The 20829-nt window shown below is 42.3% G+C and overlaps 1 protein-coding gene across 4 annotated transcripts in view; it reads right to left on the bottom strand.

Annotated features, from left to right (window-relative positions):
* znf423 (zinc finger protein 423) overlaps window positions 1-20829 on the bottom strand; it is a 199369-nt gene that overhangs the window by 162796 nt on the left and 15744 nt on the right. For all 4 annotated transcript variants that reach the window (XM_037768628.1, XM_037768629.1, XM_037768630.1 and 1 more), the window contains exon 2: window positions 3807-3869. In XM_037768628.1, coding sequence (XP_037624556.1) covers window positions 3807-3869 — 63 coding nt within the window. The remainder of the gene's footprint in view (window positions 1-3806; window positions 3870-20829) is intronic.

The following is a 20829-nucleotide window of genomic DNA, read 5'->3' on the forward strand; positions in this document are numbered from 1 at the left end:
TTAAACACAAAATATGTGAACTGTGAAAAAATGCAATTCACTTTTTTTTTGTAGTTTGGATAAATTAGAAGTGACAAAGCATAACGTTTTATTTTTGTTGCAGTTTTCAAGGACATTTGTATTAGAAAATGCATTAATGTGAACTGAATTGATCCACCCATGTTGTCATCTGATAGGTGGAGGCCAGCCCGTCATGTCTGTCTCCCCACACACCCATATTTGCACACACTCACATTCACACAGTACTGAAGCTGTGAAGAACAATAATGCAGTAAGGTCTCAGTTTCTCAGTTTCAGCTTGGGGACCTGACAAACCTTTTCCATGATGACTCACTGGCTCTTTCTGTATGTGACTCTGTGAGTGCATGTTGTCCAAGAGAAACAGTAAGTGAGCGTATATGTGTGTAAATGTGTGCGTGTATGTGTGTGTGTGTGTGTGTGTAGTCTATAGTAGACTGTCAGACAAGAATTGAGAAAAACAAGACTCTAGAGAAAGAGAGGAGAATTTCAATGCAAACACACATATTGGCTCTAAAGGGCACTCTTGCCTGGTTGGACATAAGGCTGAACATACGTTAAAATCTGAACAGATGACTCTTATAAACAGGGCAACCTTTTCCCTTCTCTGTCCTTGGCAAATTCACTCCTTTTCTTCTCCCAGCACACTGGGGGAGCGAGGGAACAAGAGAGGAAACAAGGGAGGAAGGAGACAAGTTGTTTTTCTGTCCCACTAAGGGGTCGGCGTGGGCAGAGGGGAAGAGAGACGGAGGGTGTCGGGGCACCTTCGACCTCCGAGGGCTCCTCTCTGGGGCAGAAAGGCAAGGGAGAGAGAGGGAGGAAGAGGAGGGAAGGAAAGGAGGAGATGTAGGGAGGGAGGGAGGAGGGGAGAATAGGTTGGCTCCATGCTATTCCCTTTGAGTCACCCTCCCACCTCCCTCCGCCTTCCCTCCCGCGGGTCTTTCCAAACTCAACACACATTTTCCAGAGAAAACGAAAAAGAGAGACAGAAAAAAAAGCAGAGAAAGGATAAAGGAAGGGTGGAAGTTTTAATAAGCAGGATGGGAAGGTATATCTCTCTATTCTCTCTTTTTCTCGCTCCCCCTTTCTCACCCCCGTCCTTGTCGACACCATCTCCCAGGGAGTAGCAAGGTCTTTTTTTTCTTTTTAATCTGCTTGAATAAGGGATAGGCAGCAATTCTCACTCTTTTTTTCTCTCTCACACACACAGACACTTAGTCTAATATGAGCACAGATAAAAAAGTAGAAAAGGTATAGGGACAGAAGAAGAGAGACAGACAGACACTGAGAAAGAAAGATACATAGAGATTTAGGAAGGCAGCAGAGACAGAAAGAGAAAGTGATGCAGAGGATGCTGGGACAGGGAATTGATGGTGAAATCCAAATTGAAAGAGTGGCTGAGTAAGGGAATATGGGACAGTATGTTTTTTATGGGAGGAAGAGTGTGAGATAGGTGTGTGTGTCTGTGTGTGTGCATGTGTGTGTGTGTCATGGGACTCTAGCTTCCTGCAGGAACTGACACACACAGCAGTTCTAGTGAGCCACCCAGGACCTCAGTCAGCACCCCCTTTAACATGCACACTCACACACACACACACACACACACACACACACAGACATAGTGCCCCTGGAGGAGAGTTAGCACAGGTCTGAGGAGGGGGGGGGGCAAGGATGGGAGGGTTCAGTACGTCATAGACACCCCAAGGGTCATGCTTTCCTATCCTCCTATCCCTGTAGAGCTGAACGAGAGACAGCGCAGGAGAGGTGGAGAAAGAGAGAGAGAGATAACTGCATATTTACCACATTCAGCAGTATCTTATTTCCCTGTTGGGATCGAGTCAGAGGAAGTGTTTAACTGTTCTCTGATAGGCTGCAAACCAGAGCAGAAAAACTAGCTACAGCTGACAAACAACTACAGTAGTCAAACTGTTTTTTGCCATGGTTTGTAAAATGTGTAATTTGATCTAAGTGTTAATGACAACAGGGAGAAAAAAATGTCAATAGCCTAGTGGTGCCAGGGTTAGCATATGGAGCCAGCAGATGCACCATTTCTCACCCAGAAATATTGGACTCACTACAGCAGTTGTGATACTGGTTATACTACTGGAGATTTTTTACATCCCCTGATCGGCTCGAAAGTTCATCCGATTTCAAATAGTAAATATTAAACATGTTCAATATCTACGATCAGATCTCCTGTTGTGTGCGGGGTATCCCGAGGACAGCCGATGACGCAGTCCCGTGCGAAAGAACGATATAGCCAATTGAGACCTAAGGTGACTAAAGCGGACGGTCAACCACCACCATCATGGTGGCTAATGCATGAGCTAATGCAAAACGCGAAGCATAAAGTAGTAGTGAGATGGACCTCAGAAATGGAGGACCAACTTATTAATTTGTATCAACAATAGAAGTGTTTATTTCTCCATGACTTCATCCATCCATCCTTAGTGAATTTTCAGTACAAAGTAGTGCAAAAACTAACATCGCTAGCTCCTCCTGCTCATGTTTACACTGAAGACACATTTGATCGCAAGAGATTTTGCGAGATTTCCGTTTGTTTTTTTTTAGTTGGGACTTTTGTTGTTCATGAATGGAATCTGTTAGTGTGTGGTGTGCGGTTTTGGCCAAATCGTTGCTCACCACACACTATAGGGACAAAATTGTTATTGTTATATGTTTAAATTGAACATAACATGTCATTATGTGTGGGGTCTCTCACATTTTCAACATCTGTTAACATTTGAAAAATCTTTTAGTGTGGGCCAGCCTTTAGTTAGGTTTAGGAAACAGTCGCGATTGACGTTAACTTCACTGACTAGCGACTCACGTGACTCATGTGACTCATGTGACTGACGATACTAATGTTATCACCTTACTAACGCCTGATGTGACAAAATAAGTCAACGTTACTTTTAGTTTCACACGGCCCACGGACAGTGGCCTCCTGGTTGAAAGTCTTGTGTCTGTTTGAGAATCCTTATAAGTGCCATTCATCTATCTAGACACATGAACTTCAGAGCGCAACTCGTTCAGTTGTTCCTTTTCCATCAAGGAAAAAGGGCAAGTGAGGATAATTTCAAATTTCCATCTTGGGTTGGAAACAAAAGAGAAAGGAGGATAGAAGAGGGGAGGCAGAGACAGAGAGGGAGAAGTACAGCAGTCGGTTTGGAGAAACCGCAAGGAAAAACAAAATCCATGAAAAGAACAAAAAGAAAAGAAAAGCCCAGCCATCTCTCTGACTTCCTCCCAGGATATCACCAGACCACAGAGAGTAGTGAAAAAGCACACAAATATCTCTCTTGCCCCCCCTCCACCCATCTTTCTCTCTCCATATCCCCTTTGTCATCTCTCTCTACATTTAGTCTGACTCCCGAGACCGACGAGTGCTCTGTCTCTTTTCACATCCCTCTCATGTCTCATTCATTCTTTTTCTCTTCAAATCTCCTCTTTTCTCACTTGTATGGGTTTTCTTTCTCCTCCTAATACTGTCAGCAATCCCTCCATCCTAACTCCTCTATGGTTCACTTCATCTCTCCATCTTCTCCTCTTTTTTCTCCTTGATATTCCTCTGAGCAGGCCATTATAAACCATGTGGAATTGATATTACAAATTGTGCGTGTTTGTGTGTCAGAGACGTATAGATTTAAGCCTCTCATGTGGATCTGACAGCTTGCTGGAACTCTATTACATTATCTGTGTGTGTGTGTGTGTGTGTGTGTGTGTGTGTGTGTGTGTGTGTGTGGGTGTGTGTGTGTGTGTGGGTGTGTGTGTGTCTTAACACAAACCTGTCTGGACAGTTGATTCATCCCAGGTCCCTCCACACTCTGAAGACTCCCCTTCTTCTACCGCTGAGGAGAAAGGAGGAGGGAGAAAAATTAAAATGTATGTTTATAGTATTTATTGTCAGACTGTACAGAGTAGGGCCAGAGCCATGATCAAAAACCCAAGATCCCATGCAAAACTGTGCTCAATCTCATTTACAGCTGAAAAAGTTAATAGATGAATCAATGAATCAACAACTATGTTCATAATCTATTAATCGTTTCAGTCATTTCTCCGAGCATGAATTGGTTCAAGCTCCTCAATTCGGAGAATTTGCGGCTCTTCTTTATCTTATATGATAGTGAACTGAATATGTTTATAGGTTTTAGTCGGACAAAACCAGGTACTTGATGATGTGACCCAACACAACAATAGAAATGACAACTAGTGATGCACAATGTACATCGATCTGATAAATTATCGGCCAATAATGGGAAAATTACATTATTATGTAATATTCCAAAAATCAAAGCCAAAATTGCTTGTGTTTAATACGCTGACATGTCTGATTTGACTCACAGTCAGAAACTCAGGTGAAATAAACTCTGGTTCCCAGGAGAAAACACACCAAAGTCTGGTGACTCGCGGACAGAAACACCGGTGAAATACGGTACTGTGTAGTACTATGGTACTTGCTTTGACACAACCACCACGGTTATAAAGCAGAGCATGGATTTAATAAGTGGAGGTATTTCGCCAGCAATAACGCTATAAGTTAGTTTGGCAAACTTGTAGCACTGCTCCTGTAGGCTATCGTGCTCCAGGGAAGTGAAGAAGAGTTTGGTTGCAATGTTATTCACAGCAAAAGTCAACTCCAGTCAATGAGCCGCGGCCTGTAAAGGTCCAGACACACCAATGGCAATGAGAAGCAGGTAATTATCGGTTATCAAAAAAAACCTGTGTTGAAACTAGACAACAGGTCTGCTTATAATAAATCTAACATTTTCCACTAGATTCTTAGTCCAGTTAGTCTTAGTTGGTGCACTGAATTCATTTTGTACTCCCCTTTGTCTCCCCAACTTTGGATTCAAGGTGCAAACAGTCTCTACAAACTATGATCACTACATTATGGGTTTTATTGGAGGGTTATGGAGTCTGCATGTATCTACCTCTGCAAATGTTTATCCTCTGTAAATGTAAAGTGTTATGTAACCCTAAGAATAGACTAGGGAAGCAACAAACATGCAGGTATTGACAATGACAATGTCCTGAGATCTTTCTGACACGAACACAGAGCTGATCAGAGCTGGAATGTGACACCGACTTCCTGGGTACAACAGGAAGGAGGGAAGTACAGCTGGCACACAAACAGGAAATGGCTGGAGCCACCACACAATGGGGTTTCCTGTGCGCTCCCTCCCCACCACACGATTCCTCACTTCTCACTTACTCACCTCCGTCTCTGATCTCTCAAAATCCTAGTTCTCATCCTGCTTCTCCCCAGTGACCCCCCACCCCTCCAACTCTTTATTCCTCTCCTCATATTCCTCAATCCATATCCTCCTCAGCTCCCAGCTGACCCTCCCCATCCTCATGGTCGAGCGAAGCCAAAAAGCTCAAATGAAAACAAGAAGTTATAAATCATCGAAGTGTTCCTTTTACAGGAAAAACAAACTGTTGAGATGTTCCTTGTTTCAGTTAAACCCCATGGTGTCAACTTGTACACACAGTCAAATATACTTTATGTGCAGGCCAAATATAAGGAAATATCGGGTTGCTAAATGCATGGGTGTTCAGTTTTTCCTGGTAGTAATGTAGACAATTCAAAATTAGTGTTGGTGTTTTAATCCTAAGCGGCGAACCCATAAGACAAGCCCTGTCTGACGATGGTTAATCAAAATATATTGAAACATCCTGCCAATGTAATCGTCAAACAACTACGGCTGAATCCTTTCATTTGAGTGATTCATAGTAGAGGTAGACTAATTAATCGGTTTGGCCGATTAATCGACGCCGATAGGACGTTTTACAAACTATCGTTATCGGTGGAACTCGGCTCTGATACTGGCCGATGGCTGCGCAGCCGCCACCAAGTCATGCTGGGATGTACATCACCATTTTGCATGGAGGCTCCGTACACAAAGTCATAGTAGAGAGAAGAAAAAAAAGTTATTTCTCGAATATATAACGCAACACTATCAGTTCTTCGTGATACAAGACAGGAAATTATCCACTGTCACTTTAACTTGCTTACTGTACCAATTTGGTGTTCTGTCTTCCAAATAATCCAGCGATAGCTAGATAGCTGGATGGATGGAATTCACTGATCCCAAATTGGATAATTATTGTGTTACAGTAGCACGTCATCCAGGCAATGCACCAGAACAGTATATAAAATGTACCTATCATGAGACATGTAACTACCCATTCATGAAATGAAATCATCGCACACTCTAGGATCCTCCTTACCCCGGAAAAATGCTTGAACATTAATGGTTTGTAAGAGTAGCATTGTACAATATAACGGGATGCGCAACAGAAGTAATCCTGGCCAGTCATACTGTAAACCACAGAACAGCACATCGCCCATTGTAAATAAATAGAACATATTCCAACAATGTAATCCACCAAATCACACTTCAGGATATTCTCTTTCAAATGATTAATCAGAGGGAAAAAAAGGGCTTTTTCCTGTTCCAAATTATCGTTATTACATCGGCCTTTAAAAATCCACTATCGGTCGATTTCTAATCCATAGCAGGCTGTATTGGGACATTAAACTACCCAGCAAGGTTTGACTTGTTCAATAGCAACTAACAACATAGAGAGGTGACTTCACTCCATCGTTTACTGGCCAAAGGTAACACCACTGTGGGATTCCCATCCAATACAGCCATAGGGTGGACACACATACACGTGGCGAATCCTAATGCTATTACAACCTAGTTTGAAAAAAACTGCAATATCTGATAACACAGAATAAGGATTGACAGGAAATGAAATAAGTTATCTGGATGACACAGAAGAAAAGAAATAAAAGGCAAATTTTGAAACACACATCAGAAGCAAATGACATGCCCCCCTGCCAACTGCTTCATACATTTTCAGTGCATTTTATCCCCTAAATATAAAAGGAGCACAACCTGCTGAAAATATGTAGCTATAACACATAATACTCCTTTGTGAAATTCAAATGAAGCATTTCACAGGGCTGGTGAAATCACCCTGCTCATCACATCCAATGAAAACAGAGACAGGGCTGCGGGTCATTTCTTCACATCCGTTCAAAAAGTTAAAATAACTGTAATATTAATAATATTACACTATTCCCAGTCAAGACTCATTATGATCCAATTTAGTAAAACTCAGACACATTAATGAACAACACCAAACAAACACTAATAGTGCTACTGCATGACATGTAATCACGAGCATAGTTTACTTAAATCAGCATTTTTTAGTTGTTGTTTACTTCAAGTCTTTCCAATAGAGAGATAGGTGCTGTGCGACAAAGTGAGTCTACCTGAGGTGTTGATCTTTACTACAGGAACAAATTAAGCATATTACCATAATGATGACATTACAAGAACTATTATATTGATGGACCTAAAGTAGAACCAAAACTGGGCAGACAGCTGGGATGAATATGAAAACCACAATCATTTCTGAGCATTTCTTCCACAAAATAAAAAAAAAAAAATGGGGAAAATCTGTATTTACTGCAGAGTCAACTGCTTTGTTTATTCTACACCACAAAAACATACACAGCTAAAGTGTTGTTTTTCCCATAACTTGGAGGCAATTGTGCAAGAAGATAAAAATAAAATCTATTTTCTCTCTATCTTTCTCTCTCTCTCACACACATATATAGATATATATAGAGATATACACACATAGAGGTGCTCCAAGGCATAGCAGGCCTACACTACAAGAACATATTTCATGTTTAATCCTTTTTTCCAGTTTGGTACATTTGGTGAAGTGAGAAAGTTGCGTCCAGAAACGCAGCCTTGAGTCCATCTCAAAAACAGTGGTCCTGAGGTTTACTTTCAGCGTGTTTTGTGTTGCATTGACCCACAATTCAGAAGGACTGACTCTCCCCCTCCTCAAAAACTAAAAAAAAAACAACCTGGGTCAGCACTTGGATCAAGTCTGAAATCTCCCTTTGAGAGTCTGGGGCTGGAGCTGGTTCTGAGGGCCAGATGTAGACCACAGTGAGCTAATAACGGACTAATGGATCCCTGGACAAACACGCACGGACGTATGCGCTCGAGACAGACCCACACAGGATTTGGACTTGAAGGCTGTTCGTCTGCCTGAACAGAACCCAGCGCGGATAGAGACCTCCCACCATGACTAACATGTCTGCCAAACACAGCAGAGAAGAAACACATGAGAGAAGGTATGGGAAGAGGAATCCAGAAGAAAAACAAAGTACTTGCTCTAAGCTTATAAAAAGGGGCGTTCTTCCAAAACACCTATGGCATATTACCCCACAATTACAAGCCGTTTCACACCAAGCACGGATTTTCGTCCAAAAATTTGCACGGAAATTTATAAAATTAATTTGTGTATCCGCACGCCCCTGCGGAACATTCGTGCTGGGGGAAAAATATTCAGACGGACCTCGACTTCAGCGGATGTCCGCCTGTGGAAATATATTTTTGACCAATGAAGTTCTTTGTTTCCAACTGCTCACTGTCATTCTGCATAATAATTAGCCATGTGCTTCTGTTTGTTGAATAGAGAGTGTGTGTTTTTGGTGCAATGGGCCTTTGAGAACAATGGCCGTTTGTTTTCGGGGTATCGGACTGTCGGACAAATGGGCTTTTTTCGGTCCAATGGGACATTTTTCAGATTATCGGTGTTTCGGAATAATAATGGGTCGTCCACGTCTCAACACCCAATAATGTACGACAAACACTACTACCTCAACAACCAAATAAAGGACAATATATGACTTGAGGACGCCCAGCAGCTGGGATATGATGAAGATGGTCACGTAGCTGATGTGCACTTGCTAACGTTATATGTTGGTCACAGAACAGGGCTAGCCTCAAAAGCTAGCGTTAGCATCACATTTGGGGTCTGATTAGTTTATGTATTGTGTAGTTGACGTTATCCCCTTAGACATTCTCTGTCTGTGTTATTGTTGTGAGAAGTGGACAAAGAGACTATTAAGAAGGAAACTCATTTGCCCTCGTTGACGAAAATGGAACATGGCAACGCTGATAATTTACACCGGAACTGATGTGAATAGTTGTCATGCGGAAAAATTTGCACGCAGATTTTCCATATTCCTGCACCGCATTTTCGCATCACACTGGTGAGAAACGGCTTAAAGCCATGTGTTGGGTTCCATGATTAAAACAATACTATACCTTCAGTATCTTTAGCAGCATGCGATGCAAAGGTGTATACGTGATACTGATGCATTTGTCTACAAGTAGTTTGAAGTAGAAAAATGCAGTTCGATGAGATGATAGAAACACATTCTCTAATGGGTGCAAACTGGACACTCAAATCCTAATTCCAAGCCGCATTTCATGCCACAGCACCTGTTTCAGACCACAACACACACATCTCAGCACCCTGACAATATTATGCTGCCTCACATACTTTAAGGAAGGAGGAAGAATCTTCTGGAAGCTACATGAAAAGAGGGACCTGTTTCACATAGATGCGAATCAAAGGTTTCACTTTCTGACAAGCAGTGTTCCCTGCTGAGACCACACTCTGCTCGAACCAGGCTTCCCTGGTCTTGCTGTGACAGAGATTCTCTGTATTTTTTCCCAGACAAATAAAATGGTGAAATCGTGGTAAAACCACATTCCTTTAGTAGATATGGAGAGTTTGGGACGTTCTAGAAAGACCTAGATGTAGTGGTAACTCTGCCTCTGATAAAAGCCCAGTTTTCCTGATGAGACTGTAGGGAATACAGTGTGTTTCATTAGCCAAGCACACATAGCTTTATTTAGATTCCCCTATCCTTCCTCTGTGCCCCCTCAGAGACATACACACCGTGAACCCTGCACACACCAGGGGGTCGGTGGGGGGGGTGTATGTGTGTGTGTGTGTGTGTGGTTGTGTGTGAAGGGTTGAGCATGCTTGCACATAATGTGCGAGTGAGGGAGAGCTCAATTAGATTTGTGAGCGTGTACACGAGAAAGTGTGTGCGTACATGTGTGTAGTGTACAGTATTAGAAAAAATATACATTTGGAAAGAGACCTGAAGTATGTGTGTCTGTAAGGAAACCTACAGCATTCAAGGTATAAATGTCTTTCCACAGGTGTGTGTTGCTTCATCTCTCCTCTGCCTTCAGTACATCTCACTTTCCTTCACACTCAGGCCTCCAGTTTGAAAAATGTAAACTGGCACAATAAGCCGATTAACTCCCCAGCACTACCAGAATTTCATGCAGGCGCAAATTAAATATCCCTAAACCTTGGGTTTAATATTTCTAAGTTACAAAGAGTTGAATGAGGTTGTGTATATGCCAAATTTTAAACAAAATACTGCCCATTTGTAGGAAGATGTTTTCTTATTTTAAGGATTTTCTTTGCCTGACTAGACCTTTAACTGTGCACTGTGTGGATATGTACAGTACACTAATTACACAAATTTTGTTAACGTAACTTGCAATTTTTAGGTTGGAGCGAGCTCAGTTTTAAAGCCTGAGTGAAGATACTGATCGCGGAGGAGGCTAAAGAACGCTCCAAACGAACACAAAATTTTGCCGAGGAAAAACTGTAATGGCCATTTTCAAAGGGGTCCCTTGACCTCTGACCTCAAGATATGTAAAAGAAAATGGGTTCTATGGGTACCCACAAGTCTCCCCTTTACAGACATGCCCACTTGCATGCATAACGCAAGCATATTTGCCCACTCCCCAGTTGATAAAAATATTAAATACTTGACAAATCTCCCTCTAAGGTACATTTTGAACAGGTAACAAATGAGCGATTATTTTGCGATTAATCGCGATAAACTATTGACATCACACGATTAAATATTTCAATCGATTGACAGCCCAGACTGAGCTACATTTACATCTATATATTTTCCTGTCGGTTTTGTTGCACATGTTGGACGAGACAAATTACAACTTTATCATTCTTTTTATTATCCTCCTGGGAACCGAATTAAAAAAAAGTGTCTTCCAATTACTTTTTTTTTTGTGATTTCCTTCCTATTTAGGGTTAAAAGAAAATCTTAACAATTTAGGATTGTTAAACTTTATTTTTATTGTCCACTGTATAGTGGACTACAGGACTATTTCAGTGTGAAAAGACTAAAAACAAATGAACAGATTATGGCTGTAGAGTGATATTAAACCAAGAATACATTCAAATTGATTGAAAAAAAAAAAACATGCCATATCACTGGAAAGCCTAGGATGTCCTCTTTACAATACACCAGGGGTTGATAGAGTAGGTCAAAAGAGTAAGAGGATATGCATGTGGACAAAATGTCCACTACAGAGGACACATGTCAATGGGCTGGAGGTCTCAGGAGGTTATGTGGAGTCTGATGACGTCCTGAGCAGAGTACATGAAAATGCAGAGACTTTAAGAACTAATGCTAATCTGCTGTTTTCAGGTCAAACATTTTACCAAACTCAACATTAACCAACCTAATCTTAGTGATTTTGGCATGTTCACTGAATTACACCCCACAGAGAATTAATGAGATGAAAAACTTGCACAGGTTCACATGTCTACATGTGGCAAATTTAGGGTGAAATCACCCAGGCCCATGTAACATGGCCACATATACACAAAAAACATACACACAAACACATACAGAAGTAGCGTACCTGTAGGCAAGCCAGTAATTATTGCGACAGCAGAGGCCTAGAGATCAAACAATCCGCCTCAACAACATCACATACACACACTGCACAAATTCAGCACAGACACACACCCCAGAGCATGATATATGTGTGAGTGTGTGACACTAACAAGATGCTACTGGGAATCCTTGAAGCATCTATACACATTTGCACACACACACAACAATTAAGTCTTGCTTTTGCTGCTGCTTTTGTTGACCCCTGAGACACCTTTTAGTCTATCAGAAGTGTGTTTTAGATGTGGGTTTCAACAGATACACCAAATGTAGTTTAATGAGAACAGTAAAGAAGTGGAAGTAGGGTAAACTTTGAAGGGGGTGTGTACTTTGAGTTACTTTGCTAAGGTTTTGAAGTCGCTCTCATACAGTAAATGCTGTCTCACAGCACGGGTATAAACATGGAGTACTTGTGTGTACTTGGCAGCCCGGGTAATTTCCACAGATTGCTGTAAGAGGTCTGCAGATGGCAGGAATGTCAAAGACAAATGCCAAGGTGCTGTTTTGTTTTTCACATTATTTTTTAGGTTTAACCATGCGAGTGTGTGCGTGTGTGTCCTACTGTCTGTCTGTGTGTTTTAAGAAATCCTCCCTAGCAGCAACAGGAGAGCGACTGAAGCTGCGAGCATTAAAACAGCAGCATACAAGAGCACCACATTATCCATTCCGTGCAAACACACACACACACACACACACACACACACACACACACACACACACACACACACACACACACACACACACACACACACACACACACACACACACACACACACACACACACACACACACACACACACAGCCAACGTAACATACAATGAACAGTGTCAACCACACCTGCAGACAACACAGTCCCAATAAACAATCAGATGCAAACACACACGTAACACGTATACAAGCACACAATAGTAACCGTCATGTCAAATTGTAGCACAAAACTACACAACGCCCCTGTCTGCATTGTAATGGGCTGCTACGGTTCATTAGACAGGAATAAAATTATACCCGGGTGTCCACAGTGAAAACACACACACACACACACACACACACACACACTAACTGACATTGATATGCATACACAAAATAGGTCCCAATATGAGAATCTGCGATGCAGAATTTCCCAATATCAGAGTCTCAAGTCTAAAAACCTAAAGGTATTGAAAATTAGAACTTTGACCGTAAAGCTGAAAAATAAATGGGTCATGAGAACTCCTCTTATTGTATATTCATTTTATATGTTTCTAATCTAAAGTAGAGTGAAGAGTGCCATGAGGAGACATGTTGTCAGTGAACACCTGCAGATGTTAAGACCGGGCAGATACATTAGACCAGGCTTGGGGAGTAACGGATTACATGGAACAGCGTTTAGAATACAAAAAAAGTAATTGTAATCCATTGCAGTTACAGAAAAAAAAGACGTAATCAGATGACAGACACATTGCGATGTCTGTGTGCGAGCTGCAGCTGATGATGATGATGAGGGAGCTGTCAGGTAGAGTATAGGCGGTGTGGCTCACATTAGTGAAAAAATGCTTTCACTGGGTGGAAATTTCACCAATATTTTGTATACAAAGCAGAAAAGGGGAACATAGTACATCACAGTACAGCGCAAGGTATCACAAAAAGAGGATGGTTTGCGCAGTTAATCAATATTATTTATTTTGCGGAGAGGCATCCCAGCGTAGAAAGAAGGTTTGTAGGAAATGAGCTTCATATTTCTGATCCAGCAAACCGGGAAATTTGTAGGGCTGTACCGAATAGTTCAAAGCTTCATTCATAACGTTGACAATCAAATTATTATTATTCATAACTTGCAGAAACATTGCGTGCAAAGTCCACCTTCCACCTTCTCTTCCCCTCTCACAGAGCGAGGGAGGCACGCACCTATTAACGGGCTTGTCTAACAGCACCATAAATTACATTTATACGACCACAATAACACACAGTAAAGACCTAGAAATGGGCATGTAAGTTAATTTAATTTACTTTATATGGGTACTGCTGCTGCTGCTGCTGCTCTAAGTTAAAATCCGGTAACTAATGTGTCAATGATTCGAGTCCTTGGATAATAACAGCATTTTCACAGCTGGAAGGCAGAACTTGAACTGTACTGTGATGTTATTCCCCTTTTCTGCTTTACATACAAAATTGATTTATTTGCATATTTGGTATTGAGGTTATCCAAAAGTAAAGGAAATTAATCAAATTACATTACTTTTATATTGTGATACTTGGATTAGGTTATTAATTACATTTTTCAACAGTAATTGTATCGGATTACATTTTTAACGTAATGGTGCCATAGTGCTATATTGGTTCTTTTTTTATTAAACTGCACTGCTCTCAGACAACCTCTTGCAAGCACAAAGACAAACCCATTACAACATAGCTTCTTAATGTGATTAAGGCAGTCTGTGCTGGCTGAGATTAATGGCCGAGTCATCCGCAACTGCTTGTAGAATGTATGAGGTCCTTCTCTTTCAGGTGATTGTACACCTGTAGCCATCATACAGCCCAGGAATGATATGTGAGTTCCATCTGTAGTCTCTCATTTTAGCAGTGCACTGCAAATATTTACACATGGTTAAGACTGAGGGCAATTATTTACATTTTCTGACACAGCACCTGAATCTAGAAGAACAGACCTACTGTTCTAGTAAGCTATTCCACGTTCATACCTGTACTCATTTGAAGTGGAAGTGACATCCTCAGGAAAGAAAAAAAATCGGACTACAAAACTTGACCTCAAAGTGTGTATAGGAAAATGGCAGTAATTTACAGAGTACTATCATTTACACATTTTGATCACACCCAATACAATCCCCTATAACACGTTAATTCTGGGTGGAAAACAGGATGTGACCTGCTTCTATTTAGCTTTCTTATCTTGACAATGAAGGATTTAAACCCCTGAAGAAGTTTGTTGTTCCAAAATAAAGCACTCATAATGGAAAAGCAGGTTAACTATACTAAAGTAGGCAGATAATGCCTCAACAGGAAGCTACGGCTGTTTGGCATGCTCCAATTTTAGAGGACAGGAGAGGAGAGGAGAGGAGAGGAGAGGAGACAGGAGGAAGGAGAGGAGAGGACAGGAGAGGAGTGCTGAGGAGAGGAGAGGAGAGCTGAAAAGTGGAACAGAAAAAGCAAAACAAAGTTATGCCTCTGAATCATGAGTTCATGATCATGACCACTTATTTACACAGTGGTTGTTGTAACCAAAGCAGTACAACAGTACATCTCTCTATCTACTGTCTCCTTTCTCTACCTCCATATTTTCCTCCCGTACTTACAACCTCATCTATTTCCCTTCCCTCCCTCCCTCCCTCACTTACTCATCTATTCTGTCTTCCCTTGTTCATTACCCATATCCTGCCATCTTTCTTCACTATTGTCTCCATCTCTTAAGTGTTTTTCTCCCCTGACCACTGCTCACCCTCCATGCTTTGTTCTAACATCCATCCTTCTCCATCACCCCCTCCGTCTCTCCTCTCCTCTGCATTTCCCCTCTTCTGCCACATTCCCACTTGCTTCCCTTCTATCTTTGTCCGTCCTTCTCTTCTGTCCCATGAAAGCACTTATAGCCTCAATAAGAAAACCCTTTGTCTTTTTTTTTTTCCCTCCTAAACAACACATGCATGCACGCACGCTATCAGGGCCATTTATTCCCAAGGCAGCCCAAGGCTCTGGTGTTCCCAGATCTCTTTGACGAACGGGTCACCGTGGCCAATCATGCATTGGCCAGGCGGCCCAGAGAGGCGGGATGTGGGTCAGCGTAGCCAATGATACGCCGGTTCTTCTCCCAGAGGGGCAGGCTGATTGACAACTGGTGCTGGACAGAAGTCAAGAGGGTAATTGTCATCCAACTCTCTCTCTCTCTCTCTTTATCTGTCTGTCTCTCATCCTAGACACTCCTTTTTTTCTTCCTCCCTCCTCGCTTTCTGTCTCCCTCCCTCCCTCCCTGTCCCCCTCTTACTTCCCCTCTAAAAACCCACTTCCTAGCCCCCACCTCCCCTCTCCCTATAGCTCCAGAGGGACTCTCTCATTGGCTGCCCTTCCCGTCCCTCAGGAACGACTTTGTGACGCTACTGGCCGAGGGTTGATGCCAATCTCCATCCCCAGCCCGCCCCCCGGGAGCCTCCCTAACTTCAATGGCCTGTGTCAAGCACACACACACACACACATGCAAGCACTTCTAGCCAGGGGACGGGGACAGAAGCTGATTAACCAAATACTTTTATCAGCAGTAAAACCGCTCTCTCTGCCTGCCTGCATTCTGAACAAAACAGCCTTAAAATACATAAACACACACACACAGACACACACACATCCCAAGCACTGAGCCACTGGCCAGAAACACCAGGCTAGTCTGGGGTTTGGGACAGTGTGAGTGTGTGCGTGCATGCATGCTTTTGTTTGTGAGAGTGTGTGTGTAAAGGGACGGAGGTAGCAGAGGGCTTAGATGGATGGCAGAGAGAAAGAACAACAACCACACAAAGCCTGGCGGACAAGCTTCATCGCCCTCTCTATCTTTCTCTTTCTGTTGTCTCTCTTTCCCACTCTTCCTCACTCATCCTTTTTTTCTGTTTCTCTCCCTCTCTTTTGATCCGAAAATGTTTCTTCTATCTGATTGTGTTCTCATAGTTTTTGCTATTGTTCTACCTTCAGCCGTCACTACTTTTTCTTTACTTTTGCTTCCATCCCAGCTATCCTCATGCATTTTGCTCCTCACACCTCCTCTTTTGTCTCTTGCTGTATATGAGGTCACAGTGGTTTTACACCATGCTGTGCCGTCCAACTGAGTTGCTATGCAACCTCCCCAACATCCCCAAACTTACCCCCAACAACATATGACAACATAAACACATGCTTTCTTGCTTTCTCTTATAGGCCCTGTTCAGACCTGGTATTAACATGCGTCCTGGGTGATCGGATCACAAAGTGGACAGCTCTAAGTACAGGTGTGAATGCACTCAAGACGCATTGAGGACGCATTGAGATCCGATTGCTCACACCACATTCTGAGGTGGTCTGGGTTGCATATGGCCACATTCTTTTAGCAGTGCGTACGCGAATGTGTTCTGGGCAACATTAAGGGCCGCCTACTCCACGGACGTCCCCGCTGGGATCAGCGTGGATACGCATGGTCTCACTGCTACTCCTCAGTGGGCAGACGTGAGCGCTTGTCGGCGTCGCGGCATAAACAGCTTCTGTGCACTGCTGTATCCTGTCGGTATAACTGGATTTGCTTTATACACTATAGCAACATATTCAAATCAGACTAGGCACGGGAAGTGCATTATTATCATACTGTCAGTGATGTATCTGTGTTTTTGTTGCAGTGCCTGGCACAGAGCTGACACCCGCCTGCCCGCTCGCTCCCATCCCCGGCTCTGAAGCTCTGGATTGACGGCACGGAGGTCACCCAGTAGGCAATAACCTTATATTCTTTGTTAATAAATTAACCCGAATTCACAAATATGTAGGATATTACTACTGACATTCCTCCAATCTGAAGTGAGATCACGAGTGGTCACTCAAGACACATGTGGAGACACATTCTAATGCCAGGTGTGAACAGACATACTTAAAGCTGTCCACTTGTGTTCGGATCACCCAAGACGCATGTTAATGCCAGGTCTGAACAGGGCCTTAAACATGCATCAGCTCAACATCCCAAAAGGCTCGAGTCAAAAAGATGATTGATGTAAGACTGAAACAAAGTGAATGAAATCACGGAACAGTGTGTAAAAAGTAAAAGCGTTCTTGTTTTAAATCCCAGTGAACAATTCCTACTTCTGTAGTGGGTCTTCCAAGTGCATATACACAAACACATACGTGCATGAAGTTAGAGCTGCAACAATGAATCAATTAATTGAATAGTTGTCAACTACTAAAATAAATCAGCAATGATTTTGCTGATTGATTGAATCGGTTTGAGTAATTTTTTTTAGAAAAAAAGTAAAAATTCTCTGATTCCAGCTTCTTAAATGTGAATATATTCTGGTTTCTTTACTCCTCTATGACAGTAAATTGAATATCTTTGAGTTGTGGACAAAACAAGACATTTGAGGACGTCATCTTGGGCTTTGGTAAACGCTGATCGACTTTTTCCACCATTTTCGTACATTTTATAGACCAAACAACTAATCGATTAATCGAGAAAATAATCGACAGATTAATCGACAATGAAAATAATCGTTAGTTGCAGCCCTACATGAAGTGATCTGAATACAAAAACAGGACACACACAAAAGCATTTAAAACTTAGAGCTGCTTATTAACACACAACAAATTCACCGCTCTCTCAACATACGGAGAGAAGAACGCACACACACACACACACACAGACAGTTGATGTTCAGGGCCAAACAACACAGCTTGAGATTAAAGAGCCTCTCTGATCTGACATTTGTTTTTCTGTCTGTCAGAGCGAGTGTGGCGGGAAGAGGAATCGATAGCAGAAGAGACGTTGAGACGAGAGGAAAGAGAGTGAGGAGTAAAGGGGGAACAAATGATAAGATGTAAAGAGAGTGGAGTTAGAGGTAGGAAGGACAGGGAAATCAGAGGAGGAGGAATGGAAAGGTGAGAGAGAGAGGATGAAAGCAGCATCAGTGAGGTGAAAGTGAGGTGAAGGAGGGCAGCGAGGAGAGAGAGAGAGATAAGGAGTAGGACAGAGAGAGAAAGAGAGGGCAGGAGGAGGAGAGGGAAAGCATTCCTCTGGAGTACCTCGACTCTGGGGAAGGCTCCAGAAATAACTGAACTAGAAGTTCCCCCGGCAGCCTCCACTCACCATTACAGACCGGGACGCACACACAAGTCAAATAGAGGCACCAAGTTCACCGTCAGAAGACTGAGCTCCAACATGAACACAGACTCAAATGTTGTCAAGAAACATCTCAGACAAATTATGAGGTAGAGCAGTTCTAGTGCACGCATATTCACTCACACACACACACACACACACACACACACACACACACACACACACACACACACACACACACATGCATAGAGTACATGAACTCCAGCCGGGGCTGGAGGGTGGAGGGGTGTGGAGGGAGGGGTACATAATTGCCTTCTCTTGTAGTACAGGCTGGGGAGTGCTTTTTGACTGAAGACACCAATTTCACGCCAAGGCATTATTTAGCTTGATACAAACTTGATTAGGCTTTACAGGAGGAGAGAGAAAGAGAGAGAGAGAGAGAGACGGCGGCACGGAGAGGAAAAGGGAAATAAACAGCTTTGTGTCATGCCGCATCGCTGGCGGATAGATTAACTTGCTCGTCACGCTCCTTCTGGGAGTAACAAGAAAAATATACACACGGCGCGTGTGCGCTCGGAGCGTGGCTGCTTGTTTGTTTGTTTGAGTAGATGTATAATCAAGCATCTTATTCTAAACACAAAATGTAGTTTGTATTTTGCTAAATAACTTTTTACATTATTTTTTTCTTTCTTTTTCTTATTATATTAGAAATGAGATTAAAAGTTGGCTTTGGGTCAACTGCCTATAGCTTCTTAGGGTAAAAAATTGTAGGTTCCAGCTTAACAATTCATAAATGAAATTAACGCAAAGTTCCACACTTTTGCTAATATTGCTTTTAATCCCAAGGATGAAAAAAACAATCAGCTAAGGCTTGAAACACAGGAGTGACAGTCATAAACAAGGTGAGAACAGGGAGGTCTACAAGTTCATTATAAGATACGGCTATAGGCAACATTTAAGCTGAAGTGCCACCTACATGTACCAAAAATGAAAAAACAAAAAAAGGCGCTTTGGTAGAGAAAACCCATTGGTTCAGTATGCCGATGTCAATAAATAAGAAATGTATTTACAGACATTATTCTCCTACTGAGAGACATTATCTCAGCTAGTCACTTATTTCACTACTTTTACCAATGTAGTAATTAGCTTTTTTAAGGCCTTTACACACCGGGAGTGTGACCAATAAATGACACAAAAATGTGAAATAATCGCCTGTGAATATTACGCATCAAAACTATTCATACCGGCAGCGATGCAAATTTGTGTCAGTTGCAACACTTTTCAATAACAGATTCAAATAGATTCGCGCAGGCAGAGGACCAACTACAGAGAGAGACCCGAGAGAGAGACCCAGAGCAGTGTCTGTCTGAGGCTACATCGCCACTAATACGTTTTCATTTTAGAACGCATAACGTTGCGTTGTAGTCTGGATGGACAGAAACGGAAACCGTTGAAATCGATGACGCAGACACCCACGTTCGCTTCTTGACTGGGTCTTATCAGTCATGACGTGTCCTTCCCTGATTCGTCACGCCCCATCACGTGAACCTTTTCCGTAAGAAAACAAATGCCTCGATCGCCAGTGGTTAATGTCAACATGGACAACGAGTTACAAGCGTTGCTGATTTGAATTAAATTCTGTATTTTATAATGCTACTACTGTCTACATGCGCAGGAGGCAAGCTATTATTCAAGCGCTTGGCATCAATTCCCGTGTCCAGCGCAGCTTCCTGTTTACACCGGCACGCACATGACCAGTGTACGTGAATGGTCATGTGATATGCATTTTCAGGCGTGGTAATAAGGACAGAGATTAATTCTGAAACAGCCCTGTAACGCTCGTCTGGACGGAGATCGTTTTCGTTTCAAAACGTCGTTTTAAAATGAAAACGTATTAGTGTGGATATATAGCCTGAGCTAAATTGTTGAACAGCCTAAACTACTGTAAGCTACTTTATGGAGTTTCCTTTTAGCGAAAGGTGAACTATCCTCTGCTAAACAGTTACGCAGTGTATATGTCTAGGGCTTTTATTGTGAAAGATAAGAACAGAAGGAGTGGATCTGGTATGCGATGCCTTTATCAAGGTTGAAATAAAATAAAGTTTGCCATCTTGGTTCGGACTACGGAGCCTACGTGTTGTTGTACACAATAATGTATGTTTTGAATATGTCCATTCCGCACAATGTAATTGGTTGATACCTTGGTTGATGGTTGAAGCTCACAAAAATCAACCTTGTTTGCCGCGTAATATTCGCATTCGGTGTGAAAGTGTTCATGAAAAAAACAACAGTTCGAAAAAAAACATATTGACTTGTGAATTAATCGCACAGAAAAACGCCCAGAGTGTGTAAAGGCCTTTAGTGTCAGAAAAAGTCCTATTACTGACAGAGAGGAGAGGAGAGAAGAGGAGAGGAGAGGAGAGGAGGCTGGGTG

This window comes from Sebastes umbrosus, chromosome 4 (assembly GCF_015220745.1).
Source record: "Sebastes umbrosus isolate fSebUmb1 chromosome 4, fSebUmb1.pri, whole genome shotgun sequence".
Taxonomy (NCBI): Eukaryota; Metazoa; Chordata; class Actinopteri; order Perciformes; family Sebastidae; genus Sebastes; species Sebastes umbrosus.